Genomic DNA, 19010 nt, shown 5'->3' with positions numbered 1-19010 from the left:
ATCCAGAGAGAAATAAGAATGACTGTCTTTTTTGAGTTTAAATGCAATCTTATACATGTGTATTCAGAAAATAGGGCTCCACTTTTAAGGCTGGGTTGAAGCATTAAAGCAGTCATTTTCTCAGAAAAATGACTGAGATTTGAGGGCTTGCCTTTAAATTGCTTCCTTCATGGCTGTTAAATTTGTGACATTGTTAAATAAATTCTTCAATTTCCCATTTGCAATTTGGAAGTAGTTCTTGCCTTCTTCATAGGAATGTTGAAAGTTAAGTGAAATACTGAAAAAAGCAATTGGAAATATTCTTTTTCAAGAAAAGGCCATTTGTAAATCCAAGGTGTTTGTGAAGTCAAGAAAATGGTGCAATTGAAGTCACTGACATGGTGCATTCAGCACAGAGGGTACTCACAGATTGAACCTGGAGCTGTAGGTCATTTTTCTCTTTCAAGAGAGTCACCATTTTTTCCTCCAGTTCCTTCCTTTTGGCCTCTGATTTGGCCAGTTCATCCTTGGTTTTCTGAAACTCTTCCTTCATTGTGGCCATCTCCTTCTCCGTCTCTGCACTCTTGAGGAGGGGCTTGATCTTGAAAAAAAGTTTCATCCAAGGCCAGTGCTTGACGTTCATGAAGGCTCGTACGTTATACTGGATGCAGAAAAGGGCTTCTCTGAAATGACAGGAAAGGATCAGTGTAGGTTGATCCATTAGAGACAACGTTGTTGTTGTTATTTTTTTTAAACATATAAACTCCCCTTTTAATGACCACCCCACATATAAATGATATGCCAGATTCTGTATATTTTATATGCAGGCCACATAAACACACATTCCCACCCACTCCCCCTTAGAGTGGTCCTCAGTATGACCTGTTGGCTAATGTGCACTGCTCATACTTAACAATTCTGTGTTCCCAAGACCCTGTCACACTAGCAAAGAAGCTAACTTTAGAGGAGGGATACTTTGTATATATGAGCAACATGCACCATTTTAAGAACATCTGAGAAATCACAGTGTTAGTGATTTGGGAGTGGGTATGGCAGTTGTAAGCGGATCATGCAGCTTAGCTGTGGGCACACTGATGAGAACCGTGAAAGGGCATGGCTTGCTTTTTGAATTGCTCCACCTTGGAAGGACTGATGCTGGAGCTGAAACTCCAGTACTTTGGCCACCTGATGCGAAGAGCTGACTCATTTGAAAAGACCCTGATGCTGGGAAAGATTGAGGGCACGAGGAGAAGGGGTCAACAGAGGATGAGATGGTTGGATGGCATCACCAACTTAATGGACATGGGTTTTGGTGGACTCTGGGAGTTGGTGATGGACAGGGAGGCCTGGCATGCTGCAGTTCATGGGGTCGCAAAGAGTCGGACACGACTGAGTGACTGAACTGAACCTACGTTGAGGTTGTGATTTATCATGTATTCCTTGAAGCCTCTCCTCTTATTTAATTACCCCTGAATTATCTGCTCTGTGAACTTCTTTTGTTAGCTTCTTCAAATGATATACTGGCTTTTCTCAAATCCTTTCAAATGCCTCATTCTTACCTGCTCAACTAGATTGTTGTCTACAGAGCATTTAGCTTGTATTGAGCTCCAAAATTTGTTTTATTTAAATAACATTTTAAAACTAGTAATAAAAGATATCCCTTCTGCACACTGTAGCAGTAAACTGGCAAAGTTTTACTGCCTTTGAACAGTGTGTTTGCTTCTTCAAGCTTATTAAAATGGAAATTCTATTTCTACAGGTCCAATTTATGAGAACCATAACCAAGAAGGCATACACCATAATGTTGACACATGGAAAGACTTGGAAAAACTTATAATGCAGAAATAAATAAGTGTGCATGAGCAGACTGAATGCAAAACATGTGTGTAAGGACAGGGAATGCAGTCGTGCTAGGTCAGTGGAGCTGGATGAGGTTAATTAGGGGAAGAGGAAATGGAAGTTGTGAGCTGGTGAGTGAATAAATTAGGCCAAGAGGAGAGGGCTTGTGCAAACATAAGAATATAAGAGATAAGCAAACTGTTTAGGCTGGCTGGAAAAGACAAGGCATTTGGAGATGACAGATGAGGTGGGGAATAGAGAGGGCCTTGGCAGACACAGAGGCAACTTGGATTTGACAGGGGAGACCATGGGGAACTGCAACTGAATATGGCATGATGAGAACAGTGCTTGCTGCAGCTGTGTGTGAGAGGAATAGAAGGGAGACAATGAGGGAGGAGAGAGTTTTGATGGGAGTCCAAATTTGAGGGCTTGGGCAAAGTCTGATGTGTTGTAGGAGTGGGTTCTGAACTGGGTGAGAAGCGCATATGAACTGAAAAATGGAAGAGTTAATGAGTGAGCAAGACTGATGTAGTGGAGTCCCGGAGGGACCGCATCGTCCTGATACTCTGCATAGTTGTTACCTCCTTTGCAGCATTTTCTGGTATTCTACCCTCATTAGGAATCCCCTACAGACAGCTTGAGTTCTTGTTATAATCTGGGCCAACTTTTCATCTCTCATTTCTTCCAGAAGACCCAGCAGGCCAGCTTTGAAGAAAACCTGGAGAGAGGGAAAGTCACAAATGATCCACAGACTACAGGAGAGACAGACACGGCAGACGGTGCTTGGATCAGCTGTAAGTAAATAGCGGCTGTACCTTCGTGTGTCCAAACTTGTACTGGGTGTGATCAATATCGATGGAGGCAAGAAGTTTCTCAGAAGCCTTCTTGCTGTCAATGAACTGTCCATCTGGAATAGCACTTGCATTTAAAACTTTGTATCTGTTTCATTGAAGAAAGAATGAATGGTTAGGAAGATGTGAACATACATGAAAATCAAATGCCACCAAAAAGAAACATCAGTAAAAAGAAAGAAAACAAAATAGAAAACCCAATTGTCCATATTGGTGAATCCAATATTTTTCCACGAGCTAATGCATGCTTCCCTCCTATTTGTAAGAAATGCCACCTCCTCTAGCCTGTATTCTGTTCTACCACCACAAGACTATATTATTTGACTTACTTCATAATACCCACTAAACAGGGTACATAGAACACAATGAACAGAGGACAACAGTAAAAATGATTAAACAAGCACAGCATTTAGTGAAATACAACAAGGAGTGACTGGCCTTTGTTTGAAGTCCCCATAGAGGATTCTGCTGGGGAAGCCCTTCCTGCAGATGCGGATGCCCTCCAGCACCCCGTTACACCTCAGCTGGTGCAGGACCAGCTCATGCTCCATGGCCCCTAGAAAGAGATCAGAGTGCATACTGCTGGGCAGTTCAACTGTCGCACTTGTGCCTGTTTGATTATTTCGTGCTCTTAGATCTTACCGGGAGTTTTGGTTTCATTGGGAATGATACAGCGTACGAAGTGGGGGTGTGTGCTCCTCAGATTGGTCATCAATTTATTTAAATTTTCCTAGAAAACCAGGGAGAAGGGACTTGATGAGAAAGTTCTATTTCAGGTTGCTTTTTTTGGCAATTATATGAAATGAACCTAGGCACTCTCTTAACTATTAAGTCTATGAGGCTTCAGTTGCTCTGTGTTTTAAGGGTCTCAAGAGTTGTAGCCTGCCAAATAACTGAAAGGCCAGAGTGCTACGGAGAAATATAGCTCTCTGTGGTATTCATTTATGACACCTAGGATCTGTCCTGTAAACAAACTGCCAATTCAAGTGGCATTGAGGCACATGAAGTGTTCTTGAGCAAGAATCAGAAAATAAAAGACTACCGTCTTGCTTTGCCACTAACGAGCTGCTTGAAATCCCTTTTGTCTCTCTGGGTCTCATCTGAAAATGGTTGAGATCACCTCTAAGGTCTCTCTTGCCTCTCTCAGTGCTAATAATTCTCACAGTACTAGTCTACAGTGGTGACCTATGTCAGTCACTGTCCCAGTGCTTGATTCCTTTCTTGAGTTTATTATTCCCTGGGACCTGTAACCTTTTGGGTTTTTTGAAGAGTCTAAAATCACGAGACTCTATGACCTTCTGTAGGTGGATCTCGGATACCTGAGGATGATTCACAGTCTGAAGCATATGGGGCAGTTATTCCAGAAACAGAATAACTGATTATGATAGACAGTGGTGATTTACTCAACTGTAGAAAACCAGCATGTAGATATTTTTCAGTATTTCTTAGGTATATTCTTTGAGAAGGCAGAGTTGCTTTATTTTTTACATCTCAGTTAACTATTAGGATATAAAATAAGTAATGTGAGTCTCTAATCCTGAAAATATGTGTAAGAGTGTGTTTGGGGAGATAGTGCAAATTGGTAGTGAGAAAAGAACAGGGCCATTTTCTTGTTTAGGTTATATGTTATATCTACGTTTTAGTTTTAAAAGGAATGAGACTTAGCTATAGAAGTTCATAGAAATCCTGACAAAGCAGCCATTAGATCAGATGCTCCATATGTCCCCTTTTAGAAGAACCAGTTTTTAAGCCATCCAAGAGAATCACATTATTTGTAGTAATGTTATTATTACTGTTATTTAATTCTTTACAGGTATTTTTCTATCTTAATCATCCATTTAAATCACGAGATTTGGCTTTAGGTAATTTTCAGCTATCACAAAAAATTAAATCTACCTCAAAAGACAAAGATGCATTTTGGTGGAAAGATGTCCTAAAGGATGTGTCTCAGGCTTATTCTCAAAGAGGGACTCAGGAATGTTCTCAAAGGGCAATATTAGTGGAATAAAGATACGGCTTTCTGCAGGGAGACCTTTGAAGTTCAGCTGTGCTTCCTCAAAAATCAGCCTTATTATAGAACCAGAAAACTCCTAAAGGCATTTTTGGAGTTCCTGAATACATGAGATGAGCATAATAAGGAGTAGTGGGTAAAACATTCGGCCCTACAGAAGTACCCTGAACAAGAGGAAATATTTGAAATAATTCCTATTAACATTCCATTCCCTCCTAATTTATTCTAAATCCTATAATTTTAATAAGTCATAGAGACCATATGGATTTTTGAATTAAATTTGTACTTTACCCTGAAAAGGGCTGACACAGTCTGGAAAGAAGAGCCCTTCTTCTTAGCACCTTTCTTTGCACCGCTGTCTAAGATAAAAAGAAAACCCATTAATGAATGTATCCCAGAGGCTGGAATGGTATGTAAACTTTCTGTGGGGATAGGTTAATTTAAATCAGGGGCACAGAAAGTACCAGCTTCAGCACTAGCATATGTGGAAAAGAGACTGGCCAGAGTCTTCATGGAGGACTTCTGGTACAGCCCAACCACTGTGTCGTTCAGGGGGTCCTTGTTCTTGTCCAGCCAGCCGGCAATGTTGTAGTCCACGGTGCCCGCGTAGTGAATCAGGGAGAAGTGGGCCTCGGCTCTGCCCTTGACCACCTTGGGCTTCTGGAAGTTGGCAGACTTGCCCAGGTGCTGGTCATACAGCTTGTTCTTGAAGGAGGTATCTGTGGCCTTGGGGAACATGCACTCCTCTTCCAGGATGGAGAAGATGCCCAGTGACTGAATTCAGAAAAGCAGACGTTGGTGTCAGTCTATCTTGTCTCAAAAGGTATAGTGGCTGTCATTTGATTGAATTATGAGCACTCCTAATTAAATATACTTAAAAAGTAAACCAGGATCAAGCTTATAGTCCTTTTGTTATCACTAGAATGACTTTCCACCATTCTTTCTCACATTCGATCCATAACATTATTTTTAAGTAAAAAAATAGCTAGATACAAACTCCAGATGTCAGCACAGCATGTGGAGGTGACATTAAAATGTCTGTATTTATCACATTAACTCACCTACTTGGTGAATTAATGTATTGTCAAAGTTTTATTTTTCTATGAAAAGAACTTAGTGACTTAGAATGATGTTTACTTTATATGCAATAGTATAAATAACCCAAACTTTATATAGGACATTTTGTGTACTTAATCTCCTTAAAGATAGATTATGAACAAGCATAAGCAATTTGACTTCTTGACTTCCAAACAGATTATCTTTCATATAAGCTCTAGCTGTGTTACCTCTGCATTAATTTTGACTTAGAAAATAGTTATTTCTATTGCTGACGTCTTGGGTCACAATGGTGATTTAAAACAAATGAGGTAGTTTCTCTCGTGAAGTAGACCATCTCAGTAGAGGTGCTGCTTTCAAGTTGGGTTTGAGTCAGTGTTAGAACAAAACTGCTCAGGACAAAATGAAACTAAACTCTCTGGTCCTTCTGTAAAAGCTGAAAGAGGAAATAATTTCTAAAGTAATTCTCTAACTTGTTCTGATATCAGTCTATTTAAGATTACTGTAATACTTTCTGAAGTTGCTTAAGACACTTGGGAAAGTTATGCTTACAGTTCAGATTTACTTTAGAAGTCAAACAGACCTTCTCGATGAGCTCGATGCAGGCAGCCAGGTCCATCCCGAAGTCGATGAACTCCCACTCGATGCCTTCCTTCTTGTACTCCTCCTGCTCCAGCACGAACATGTGGTGGTTGAAAAACTGTTGCAGTTTCTCATTGGTGAAGTTGATGCACAGCTGTTCCAGGCTGTTGAACTGCACAAAAGCAAATTTCCAATGTTAAATGGATTTTTAAAGTGGTAGAATTCATTACTGAAAAATCTTTTATTGAAAATATGCGTAATTCAGTAATGAAATAAAATTATGAACTAATTATTGTTTATTCAGAAATCCCAGGAAAGAAAGGATCATTTTTGACATGAGCCCTTTTTGTGATTTCTGGGCATTGTTTACAGCTGTCAGCCACACAGCAAGAGTTCTGGTAGAATCGACCTCCTTCCCCTTCTGAGATTGCCTGGGCAATAATGTGCATTAAAAGTACAACAAAAGTACAATCCAGTGAGTAATGGGTTCAGATTTAAGGGTGAAAGTAATTTATTGCAAAGCCTCACCTTTTTACCACCCCACTCTCTAATTCAAGGTGAAGTTCACATTTTCACTTTTGGCTGTCACTTTATTAAGGAAAGCTTTTCTTAAGACCTTTATTTGATGTACAAAGTGAAATTAATAGGTAATTTCTCTTCATATCAAACATTTGGTAAATTCTCATTGTCACATCTGTGAAAGTAGGGACCTTGTGTGGTCTAGCATTGAAGATCTGATGAAGTCTTTATAGTAATCTTCGTTACTTTATAGACACCTTCGTTTTTATAGATGATGAAGCTAATGACCCAGAGGGGAAATGGTGGGTGTCAGATGAACCTGGAAGAGGAAAGACTATGAACTGTCACTGTGCTTCTCCTTTTAGCTCCTTTTTCCTCCATGGGACGGAAGGAGCCTTGTGTATGGACCAAACACTACGGATCCAGGTTCCTATCTTGGCTTTGCCTTTCGTGGCTGGAGGATCTTTAGCAAGCGTGCTGATTTTTTTGCATCTGTTCCTCCACATTTAATTAGAAGTATGTTACTCCTTCTTGGGTTATTGTGAAGATTAAATGAGGTAACAATTTGAAGTACTTAGTAGAGTGCCAGAAATACAGACTTCTCGATAAAGTGTGGTCGTTATTATTACGACTGCTATTATCCTGTTACCTCCTAGATATTTTGTCCTAGGTACAATGTTGGAGAAAGCGATGTAGACACTACAAATGTAAATGAATAATACCCAGCATGCTGCTGCTGCTCAGTCACTTCACTCATGTCCAACTCTTTGTGACCTCATGGACCATAACCCGCCAGGCTCCTCTGTGCATGGGATTTTCCAAGCAAGAATACTGGAGTGGGTTGCCATGCCCTCCTCCAGCGGATCTTCCTGACCCATGGATTGAACCCACATCTCCTACATTTCAGGCGAATTCTTTATCACTGAGCCACTGGGGAATACCCAATATATCAAAACCCAGATTGTCTTTCTCCCACTTTTTATTAATCTGAAGATAACTCACATCAAAGATCTCAAAGCCAGCGATGTCCAAGACCCCGATGAAGTACTGCCTGGGCTGCTTGGTGTCCAGCTGCTGGTTGATGCGGGTGACCATCCACAGGAACATCTTCTCATAGACGGCTTTGGCCAGAGCGCCCACTGCATTGTACACCTTCATGGACAGAGTAATGATTATTGGTCTTATTAAAGACATGAACTGAAGGCCTGGAAAATGTGTGATTCACGAAGGTTGTGCACTTACCTGCTGCACAGTCTGGCCTTTGGTGACATACTCATTGCCGACCTTGACCCTGGGGTAGCAGAGAGCTTTGAGCAGGTCAGCAGAGTTCAGACTCTGGAGATAGGCAGCCTTGTCAGCCACTGCAGAGACACAATTCAAGAAATGTTGTTTAATGGCAGATGTTTCTTTAAGATAGTCTTTCCAGGTTCCTCCAATCCATTTTCATTATTATTTAAATAAAAAACTTTAAATAATTCTATAGAAGGTCAAGCAAGGCTTTCTGTACATTAGAGCATGTACTTGCTAATAAATGATCAGTCAGTTACACTGGCCTTTGGTGATTTGTTGCAAGCAGCTTTTGAGTCATTTAGCAAAATCAAACGTAAGTCCAATGTTAATGGAAATAACTTTACGTAAGACAAAAGCCAGAGTCCCTGCTCTTAGGTATGGTTGAAAGGTGACATGAATACACCTTATCTCAATTTTGCTCTTCCCAACTTACCATCAATGACCAGTTTCTTTATCTGAAAATGTGGGAACTAAATCTCAATGGATGATTCCTACCTCGTCCCCTTCTGAAATGTTGCCAATGACTATGATGTAAATGAGGGAGACAGAATGTCGAACTGGGATGGTCAGGAAAGGCTTCAAAGGAGCAGATAACTGTAGCTTCCATGGTGGTTTCTGTAATTTCCATATTCCTTCCACAGAGTATATGACTTTTCTTTCTCAGTTTCTTTTTATCTTACTTGGTGCCTAGATTGTCTGCAGGTTTACATGTAGACAACACACACGTGCACAGATATCTCGGGATATCCTCCACCCCAGCTCTGTGTTTGGGCAGACATTGTATCCCCCTGCTTGGTTTACCCAGTTGGTGCTGAAACACACCCATATGCCAAGTTATCCTGTGTACCTTCTTGTCATTTCTAAGGCAAAGTAAGCATATGGTTCTGTCTTACTCTCTCTCTGATCTGGCCCCAGGTTGTGCTTTTTAAATACATACTTATAAGTGGCCATTAGGGTTCATTTTCACTATTTGGTGTGTGTAGAAATGACGGAGATGTGGAGATGCTAAGAGGAAAAGGGGGCGAGGACAGAGTGCAGTATGTGTAATGTGTGCATGCCCTTCAGAAATTTAGTTGCAAAGGAGATGTGAGTTTAGAAGAGCTTTTTATTTTTTCTTGTCGTATTTTCTGTCTTAAACCCAGTTGGGGGTTCATTGGTACCTTCAGTGCCATCTGGCTCTGCTTGCTCCTCACGCTGCTTTTGCTTGAATTTCATGTTCCCGTAATGCATTACTGCCCCCGTGAGCTTGTAGATGGACACTTTCTCCTCAGAAGTAAAGCCCAGGATGTCTATGGCGCTCTGTCAGGAGAAATGACAGGAAAAAGGTTAGGGCAGAAGATATTAACATATTTTGATGAATTTACACTATATTCTAAGGTAACCACACTTACAGTATGGTTGCTATTATCATTCCCATGCATAATAGATTTTTTTAAAAGTGAGTTTATGTCTTACATCAGTGGCCATCAGCTCTTCTTGGTCATCAATGCTAGGGACTGTGATCTCCCCTTGACTGACAAAGGCGTAATCATATGGGTTGGTGGTGATCAGGAGCATTTCTGGGGACACAGAGTTCAGGGTGTATGTTTCACATTAAAAGTAGTTAACAAAAATCTTAACTTTTGTCTGTGAATTTAGGTTCATTCTTACCAATCAGATCTGGCTTCTTATTGGAAGTGATCTGATAAAAAATATGGTAGCTTCTTTCTGCCTTCAACTGGAAAGTAACTCTAGACTTTTCTAGAAGATCTGGAAAGAGGGGGAAATAGACATGGAATTAGAAAAAATATCAATGCTGCTGAGACAGTAAATGAACCACAATGTCTTTGGCTAAAATTGGGGATATTACAATAGGCTTCATTGAGATTTCAACTTGATGATTGATCCTGTTGGTACTGTATATAAGAATTCCAAATACATATGGCAATTACCCAAGGTTCTCACCATTTAAAAGCAAAGAGTGAAGTATGCATGCTCTAGTAACAAATCAGCTTTTCATATGGATGACTTATGACCTTTGTCTTATAACTGATCTTTAATATCCCCTCCTTCCTCAGCTCACCTAGATTCCTTGGTGAGGGATTACCTTGGAAACATCTACCAAACCTCAGATCAAGAGCAGATCACAGAATGCCTGCAAACCTGGCTCCGTCAGTCCTGCATGACCAAGTGATAGTTGGCAGGCTCTGCTACCCCGGCCCTCTGCCAAGGGATGGGCCCTTTTCTGAGAATTTGACTACCTGTGGAAATGTGGCCAGTTAGTGTGAAATGCATGTTTAGCAAATGTTAGATACTCTATTTGAACCAATAAATATGAATCCTTCTGCAAAAAAAGAAAAAGAGCAAATCACAGAAATGTGTTGTCAACCTGTAGATAACATATAGGAACCCGTGAATAGTCCTACTGTTTGTCCTGGAAAAAATGGCATAGTTGCTTCTGAGACTGGCATTTCAGAATGTGCTGCAGAGCCGTCAGTCTGACACTAAGGTAAGCAGAGCACACGGAGATTGTGGAGAATTACAGCATTAGCTCACGAGCAGCACTGGCGGCAGGCTCAGTGCTCACCACGTGTTGACAGTATCCCTGCAAATGACATCCCTGGTTGATCTGCCTGAGTTTCAATGGTTGTGTTACTCACATGTTTCAATATCAGCAGAAGCCAGTTTCCCTGTGGTCCCGAAGTGGATCCTGATGAATTTACCCTTGCAAGTGAAAAAGATGATGTTATGTACAAAATAGCACATGAATAAGAAGAGACTGAAATAACGACTGAGACATGCCTTTATGGGCATTTAAGGCCTGAGAAAACCCTTCTGTGACCCAGAGACTCACAAAGCGAGAGGAATTGTCATTCCTCACGGTCTTGGCATTGCCAAAGGCCTCCAGCAGGGGGTTGGCACTGATGATCTGATCCTCCAGAGTCCCCTGCAGAGAAACACAAGAGCAGAAACACAAGGAAGTCCGTGGCTTCCTGAGCGCCCTGCCCATCATGATTCTCGCATGCCCATCAGACCCACCTGCATTTTGCCAGGTTCCTCCTTCTTCTTCTCCCCAGTAACTGCAATTGTTGCAAAGTACTGGATGACACGCTTCGTGTTCACAGTCTTTCCTGCCCCAGATTCTCCGCTGTCAAATAAAAACCAGAGAAGAGATCAGAACTACAGCTCACATTGTCAACATCTAAGACAATCACCACCAATCAGAGAAGAAGGAAAAATCACATACGTGATCAGGATGGACTGGTTCTCACGATCTGTGAAAGAGAAATCAAGACCATCATTTTTAAAAATAGTGCACATTCACTATGAAGATTATTGACTCTGTTCAGATTAAATACAGTTTATTCTTTTTAACATTTTGAAGATATTGCCTGTGATTTTGGCTTTGGGTATAGCTCCCAGACAGTACTTGCCTCTTGGAGTAAAATTTGTGAAAATGAGAGGCAAAGAATCATCTGTTTCTTCTGGTATTTTATTAATTTAAAAACTTATGGGCAATTTCAAACCTATACAAAGGTAGAGAAAATACTGTTAAAAGCTCCTATGTACCTATGTATACAGCATTTCAGTAGTTACTATATGGCCAATTTTATATAATCTATATTCCCATCCCAAGCTTGGTTATTTTAAAGGAAATTCCAGGCATCACATACTTTCATCTGTAGCTATTTCAGTAAGAATCAGAATTCTGAAGTTTCATTTAACAGATAAAGAAAGGAACCCAGGGAGGAATAAGTGATTTTTCTGATAGATACATCACTTGTTAAGATATTTTGGTGTTCTTGACTTCTGGTTTATATATTTTTCGGCTGTCTGGCCTCCTCCCAGTTCTTGATATTAACTTGACTGCTGGTAATACTAAAAAAGGAAGAGATCTGGAATTGTATTAATAACTGTCACTGTTCATTTCCTTTTATTTCTCTCTTTTATACACATTTTCTAAGTAATGCAAAAACTGTCACTCTATATGACTGATATGTTGGATTTATACCAATTTTCTGATCTGTTAAATTTTTAATTTTGTACTGATAGATTCTAGAGCATTCGTAAATCTAAAAAAAACCTATTCAGAGAAATAGATACAAGATGGATGCTATTTAGATGTGCATATAGACTTCAGGGAACTTTAAAGCTCTGTTTAGGGAAGTAGAGACAGATTTTGAAACATATTCAGATTGATTTCTTTTTCCAATAGAAGAAAAATCATGAAAGATCATGTCACAGCTAGTGGGAACATAGGTAAGAAAATAATGTTTTAGTCTCTAACCTGGTCAGATGCTACAGTTTTGCATGGTTTTATATCAAAATCATGTTTGGAGATAAGTAATCTTGAATTTGGAGCAGCCCCGAAAGCTGGGGGAGTGAGGACCTTGGTAGGGGTGGTGGTTTACATACCACCAGTGTAAATGCAACTGCTGCATGTTAAAACCTCTGGAATGAGCCTGAATTTGAATAATTTCTGGAAGGTAGCTAGGTTCTGTTGACAACCAAAGACAGTTTACTAGCATGAAATCCTTATAGAATTGCTGGCCAGTTTGTAATGCAAGATTCGTATTTTATCCCTTTCTCTTCTCCTTTAAAAGACAATTTAAAAACAGTGCAACAAAATAAACAAAAGAGAAACCAAAATGGAACAAAATCTTCCCCAGTTTCTAATATCTCATGGAACAACAGGAAACTCAGGAATCTGGAATATTTCCAAAGGCAATACATTTGGTGTATGCCGATAAAAGATTTTAATGCTATATTTGGGCCTGCAATTTGTATCAAAGCTGTTTGTTTATGTTTTGATAAGATAGGAGCAACAGACTTTGATATAAATTTTTTTAAAATGTTTTCAAAGAAAGATGGATTTCTATTTTCTTCCATTCTAGTAGGAAAATGCTTCAAAATCTTTGGGAGGGAAGTCTCAGTTCTTTCTTTACTCATGTTCTATCTCAAACGCTGGCAGTGTTGGCTGTATCTATTAAAGATAAAGAAATTCACAACGCTTTCCAGCTATGGCTGGTAAGTATTTTCCTTGATTGCTGTGGATGTGAATATACTAAAAAAATATATTTGAACTTTTTTCCCTCTCCAAGTCAGAAATTAAAAAATATGGAAAAGCAACATATATGTAGGTCTGCTAATTGTTTCATTTAGGCTTCCAGTTTCTATCTGGGTTAGCTTGTGCAGGTCAGTGAACTCAGTGACTAGCTTCATTTTACTCATCTGTAGAGTGGCTGTGGGGAAGATTATGTGATGTTACAGCACTGAAAGTTTCTTGAAAACAGTGAAGCCCTGTGTAGCTGCAATGTATTATTGTAATCAAAGCCCAAAGTCTACTTGTTCATTCAAGATTCCATTTCCACATTTCTGTAAATAGATGCATCACTCACTCACCAGTCAGCATGAACTGATAGGCGTTGTCAGAGATGGAGAAGATGTGGGGCGGGGCCTCCTGGCGCTTTTTGCCTCGGTAGGCTGCCACCACCTCGGGGTTGTACACCGGCAGCCACTTGTAGGGGTTGACGGTGACACAGAAGAGGCCCGAGTAGGTCTGAGAAAATCAGAACACTCAACATGTGGGATTTGATTCTACTTGGAGAGATAAATGAAATAAAGAGAGGTTGAAGGGTGCTCACGTAGATCATCCAGGCTGCATAACGCTCTTTGAGGTTGTACAGCACTCCGGGCTCGTGCAGGTGGGTCATCATGGCCATGTCCTCGATCTTGTCATATTTGGGAGGGTTCATGGGGAAGACTTGATCTTCTCTGACAGTAAGAGTCTGGCAAGTAAAGTGAGAGTCAAGTTTGTATTAATGGTTGGAAGTAGGATTTATGTGTATCTGCTTTGGTTATAAGACTACGATTGTGGGCACTTTCCATTATATTATTCAGTGTCCTTTAAATAAAAGCACAAATATGTATTCATCTTAGAGTTTGATGGTAAAAAAAAAAATCTGTTTCCTGTGATGAGCTAGAATACATCCTACTCTTTAAAATCTACTTTTTTCCTCCCACGTTTTCATGTCCCAGGTTTATCCGTTTATATCATTTTACTTCAATGGGTTTAATTTTTTATTTCTCCTTGCCATTTATTATAAGAAACTTCAATTTGGGAGAAAGTAATGGGAAGATTAATGCATTATTTATCTAAGTAGATAATAATTCTTTTGATAGAAACTAGTTTTTATTTCTCCCAGGTTTGGAGATTTAGACTGGGAAGTGAGTGATTGAAGGGAAATGCTGGAGGCTGACTAGGGGCTTAAAGTTCTTTTGGTGGTTGGGAAAGGGAGAAGTGAGAATTTCTTTTACCTTCCAAATCTGATGTCTGTTAATGGACTGGAAGGGTGTCTGGATTGGCAATAGACTTGAAAATTGTGAGCAAGGAAGGCTTCAACTTGAAGTGAGGAGATGGAGAAATAAAACGGGAAGGATTTTCTCCTTATGTTTTTACTTACTGCTCCACGTTCTGTCTTTACAGTTACTTTCCCCCCTTCCTTGCTTTGTATGATGCTCTTCACATAGGATTCCTTGGGCTCTGCCACAAAGACTGATGTTTTAGCATCAAAGGGCTTGTTTTGGGCTTCAATCCGCTCCTTTTCTGATTTTCGAAGGTAGGGAGCGGCTTCGCCAAAAACAGCCATCTCAGCGTCTGAACTCGCACTCATGGTTGCAATTTATTTAGAGAGAATTCTGCCTTGGGGAAAGAATGGGAGAGAGGGAAAAGAGAAACCAGAAGTTATATACATGTGAGAAAAAAATTTGAAATGACAGAAATATTGAGGTTCCATCCCCAGCCTGGACTGTAATTGTTCTTCCAACCTGTGTTGACCAGCGTTCTATTAAGTATTAATAACACTAGCACAGGGCTGGTTTGGAATGAGACTGCAATCTGAGGCTTCATTTTTAGGGCTTTGAAAATTTCCTTCCCAGATGGCATGTCTTGATCTTCAGGGCTAGGGCACCTACAGCTGAGTGAGAATGGAATCCTTGCCTGTTTTAATCTCTAAACTCTAATAATATCTATAGCTAAGACTGTTGTTGATGGATTGTTTTATAGCAACTGTCATTCTTTAATCCTCAGATGCATAATGTTTGCATCTGCCATTTGCTGGGACAATCATAGAGTTAGGAGGGAAAGTTTGTCTTGGGCAAATGAAAGTTGATATCTTCCAAGCTACCAAAACCATTTTTGCCTTTTAGATGGCCTTTTTTTTTTCTCTTGTAAGCCAAATAATTCTTTTTAACACCCACTTTATATTAAACATCTCTTGGTGGGTCATTAACCTCATAAGAAATCGTTATCACTCTAGGGTTGTTTTTTTTTAATATATCATTTGGCTTGTTACCAAGAGACTTAGCATTGCCTTAATTTCAAAATCTCTTTTAACATTCTCCTTTTGGCATGAAGGATTTGAACTGTCAGTTAACAGATCTAAGCACAGGGGAATGAGAGCTTCAGCATGAAGGTGTTTCATCCTGCATAAATTCCACAGGCTTCTTTTCTCTTCATCCAGAAAAAGAAAAGACAAAAATGTAAGAGTTTATCACATGCATATGAGCCATTGTCCTCTGTTGATAGATATGTGTCTCAGCATTGGCTCATTACTTTGTTTGGGTCTTTTCTTTACTCTCAGGCAGTGAATTACTTGGGGGAAGGGCCAGAATCTCTCCTCCTATTTTAAAGTGTGATAGATAGCACTCTGTGGGTGTAATTCTTGTGATTTTTTTTTTAAACAAACAGTAACAAATCTTTCTAAAAACTACAGTGAATCATGAAAAAGTAGCTAAAATAATACGGTTTTAAGCAGATGTTCATTTCTGTTTACATGTTTTAGATTAAGAATTTTTACAGGTATTTAAAAAATACTAGTGAAACACCCAAGTTTTCAACGCTTGTCAGTAGGAGGAGGTTGGCATGGAGTAATCCATTGCCCCTGACAGTTGTTAAGTGCAGCTGAGAACTCACTGTTAAAATTCATTCTTTCCCAAATGGTCCTTTAATCCTGGAACTCAGATGACGGTGGTCTCTGAGAATAAGACATTTGGAAGAAGTGATTTCCCAGCATTTCTAAGCAGACATTTGGAAGCACAACATATTTACGTAACCGCAAAATGTAAGGAAATGGTGTACAATGAAGCGCTGTCCCCAGCTTTGTTAGGCTACATCCCTTCTGTCATCAATAAATGAATAAAGTGGAGTCTTACCTCCGGATTCCAGATGAAGATGCAGGTTCAGGAGCATCTAAAACTGTAAAGCAACGAGTTTCTTTTTAGTGAAGCTCTGAAATTCCAGTAAGATAGTTACAGAATTAAAACTTGCCTGGTCTAAATTACAGAATTAAATAAATTCCAGTACGGTAGTTACAGAATTAAAACCTGCCATGGCTTTATGAAAATAAAAGTCAGAGCTGGGAGGAACAATTTCATGCTCAGAGATGGGCTTCAGGGTAAGCTGTTTCTGTCCCCTGGAGCCCTGCAGGTCCCAAGGCCCCCATTCACTTACCTCTGGGTCCTTGGTGGAGATGTACCGGGAGGGCTTATCGTGCTTATATAGGAGCTGGTGTGCTGATGCCGCAGCTTGCTCCTCTTTGTTAGGGCAAGACATTTGGCAGCGTGAACCCTCAGAATAATTTGTTCTGACATTTGTCATGTTTGGATATAATTAGAAGTATTCATATCATTTTGAGTATGTGAACCAATCTCCTATAAATAATGTGACAGGGACCAATCTGCCGGCAGAGAATGCTTTCTAGTGTGCTGGGAAGGTAATCTTCGACAGTGCCTGGTGGGGCCTCAAAGTAAGTTCCTAAGAGCTATATTTGATTTGGCAAACTCTCACACATGCCTGTGGTAACCCAATGATCACAGCCTCAGCGAGCATTGCTTTTAGGGGCCTAACCACGTTTTCCTTCTTTGTTACCATAGGAACCCCCACCTCCTTCACTACCTTGGGTCACTGCCAAGGCTCACCCTTGGAGTCTGGGCTTGGGCAGCAAGGCCAAGGGGAGAGAAGATTCTATACTGAGTCCCTACCATTAAGTCAGTGCTCATCCACCCAACACTGAAAAAAATATTATTTATTAGAGAATAATATGTATTCTTTGTAGTAAAAATACAGATAAGCAAAGAGGAAAAAAATGTCTGTAATCTCATTATGCAGAAGTAAGATAAGTTATAGACGTATAAGTTTGATCATACTATATACACATATATAGCACATGTTTGCTTTACATTTTACTTAAAAAATTATATCATAGATAATTTTCATACCACCAATGAAATTTACACTCTTATTCTTTAAACAAATTATATTAACATTCTTTTAAAATTAGAATCTCCTTTTTTTAATGGTTAGGAATATTGAAGTATACTTTATATATAGCAAAATCCACACTTTCTAAGTGACAGTTATATGAGTTTTTTTGCTACTATTTTAAAAAAATTTTAAACTTACAATAAAATTCACTTCTTTTGTTCTATGAGTTTTTCATGTGCACTGTTTCTTGTAACCACTACCATAGACAGGATGCAGTTTCTACCTTTATTTCCCCCAGTTGGAAGATTTATATTTTCCTAGAAGATTGCCCATTCCATGTGAGTTTTTATAGATTTTTTGGACATTTTTTTGTGCATATCTTTTTATGGTTAAAAAAACTCTTGTGTAGTCATCTATTCCTTTTTATTTTTTTAACGTATTTTGATTTTGTTCTTTTTATTTTAAATCATATTTGCCAAAGTTTTGTCTTTGTGTTTGCTCTTTTTAATTTAGATTTACCAAATAAATTTTCTTCTATTTTATTATTTTCTGCTTTTAATCTTCTTCATTCTTTTAGTTCTTTAGGTTTATTTTATTTGTGTGTGTCTAACATCTTGAACTGAAAGCTTACTTCATTTATTTTCATTCTTTATTATGATCTTGCATGTTATTTATGGTTATAAAATTTTCTTTGGTTACTACTTTGGCTGAATCCCAGGGGTTGATATGTATTATAGTACCCTTGTACGATTGTCATTTTAAAGTTCTATTTCCATTTCAGCTCTCAATTTATCTTAAGTGTGGTTTTCTTTTTTTAAATTTCCAGATGTATAAATTTGGGCTTTGCGGGGGAGGATTCTCTTTCAGCTGCTGGTTCTTTCTCTTGTGCGTGTGTACACATGCAGTTTACTTCTTAGTAGATAAAATAGGAATGAGGGACCTCGTGTGTCTGTATTTGTGTTTGTGTGTTTATGTAATAAAACAGTTCAGGTAGCATCCAGATCAGAACTCCTAGGCAAAAACCGATACGCTTTTTGTCTCTGTAGTTTTGCCTTTTCTAGAAACTTCATACAAATGGAATCCTCTAGTGTGTAGTCTTTCATGTCTGGCTTCTTTTCCTTAATATGCTTTTTGAGTTCCTCCATGCTGTTGCATATATCAACAGATTATTCATTTTTGTTGCTAATTAGTAGTCTATGATATAGTGCCACATTTTGTTTATCCATTCAAATTGATGGATATTTGAATTGTTTCTAGTTTTGGCTGTTATGCAAAGTGCTGTTGATAATATTCCATACAAGTCATCATGTGGACATTTGTTTTCATTTCTCTTGGGGAGATAACTAGGAGTTGAGTTGCTAGAGACTCTTGAGAGTCCCTTGGACTTCGAGGAGATCCAACCAGTCCATTCTGAAGGAGATCAGCCCTGGGATTTCTTTGGAAGGAATGATGCTAAAGCTGAAACTCCAGTACTTTGGCCACCTCATGCGAAGAGTTGACTCATTGGAAAAGACTCTGATGCTGGGAGGGATTGGGGGCAGGAGGAGAAGGGGATGACAGAGGATGAGATGGCTGGATGGCATCACTGACTCAATGGATGTGAGTCTGAGTGAACTTCGGGAGTTGGTGATGGACAAGA

The 19010-nt window shown here is 39.4% G+C and overlaps 1 protein-coding gene across 2 annotated transcripts in view; it reads right to left on the bottom strand.

Moving 5' to 3' along the window:
- MYH8 (myosin, heavy chain 8, skeletal muscle, perinatal) overlaps positions 1-16628 on the bottom strand; it is a 30227-nt gene extending 13599 nt beyond the window's left edge. Inside the window, exons 1-22 of one of the 2 annotated variants that reach the window (XM_010843008.1) lie at positions 16619-16628; positions 16321-16363; positions 14571-14809; positions 13752-13895; positions 13510-13666; positions 11354-11381; positions 11146-11254; positions 10961-11053; positions 10767-10830; positions 9778-9876; positions 9583-9686; positions 9288-9426; positions 8080-8198; positions 7840-7989; positions 6320-6490; positions 5145-5454; positions 4972-5039; positions 3312-3399; positions 3108-3225; positions 2634-2757; positions 2400-2536; positions 407-662 (exon numbers count right to left, since the gene is read on the bottom strand). In XM_010843008.1, the coding sequence (XP_010841310.1) occupies positions 407-662; positions 2400-2536; positions 2634-2757; positions 3108-3225; positions 3312-3399; positions 4972-5039; positions 5145-5454; positions 6320-6490; positions 7840-7989; positions 8080-8198; positions 9288-9426; positions 9583-9686; positions 9778-9876; positions 10767-10830; positions 10961-11053; positions 11146-11254; positions 11354-11381; positions 13510-13666; positions 13752-13895; positions 14571-14780 (2688 nt within the window). In that variant the 5' untranslated portion in view covers positions 14781-14809; positions 16321-16363; positions 16619-16628. Of the gene's footprint in view, positions 1-406; positions 663-2399; positions 2537-2633; positions 2758-3107; positions 3226-3311; positions 3400-4971; positions 5040-5135; positions 5455-6319; positions 6491-7839; positions 7990-8079; positions 8199-9287; positions 9427-9582; positions 9687-9777; positions 9877-10766; positions 10831-10960; positions 11054-11145; positions 11255-11353; positions 11382-13509; positions 13667-13751; positions 13896-14570; positions 14810-16320; positions 16364-16618 lie in introns of those variants that run through there. The other variant, XM_010843009.1, reaches the window with a different exon arrangement.
- Positions 16629-19010: the final 2382 nt, after the last annotated feature.

This window comes from Bison bison, unplaced genomic scaffold (assembly GCF_000754665.1).
Source record: "Bison bison bison isolate TAMUID 2011002044 unplaced genomic scaffold, Bison_UMD1.0 scf7180017864180, whole genome shotgun sequence".
NCBI lineage: Eukaryota > Metazoa > Chordata > Mammalia > Artiodactyla > Bovidae > Bison > Bison bison.
Note: the sequence above shows the minus strand (reverse complement) of the source record. Positions and strands in the feature narration are given on the sequence as shown.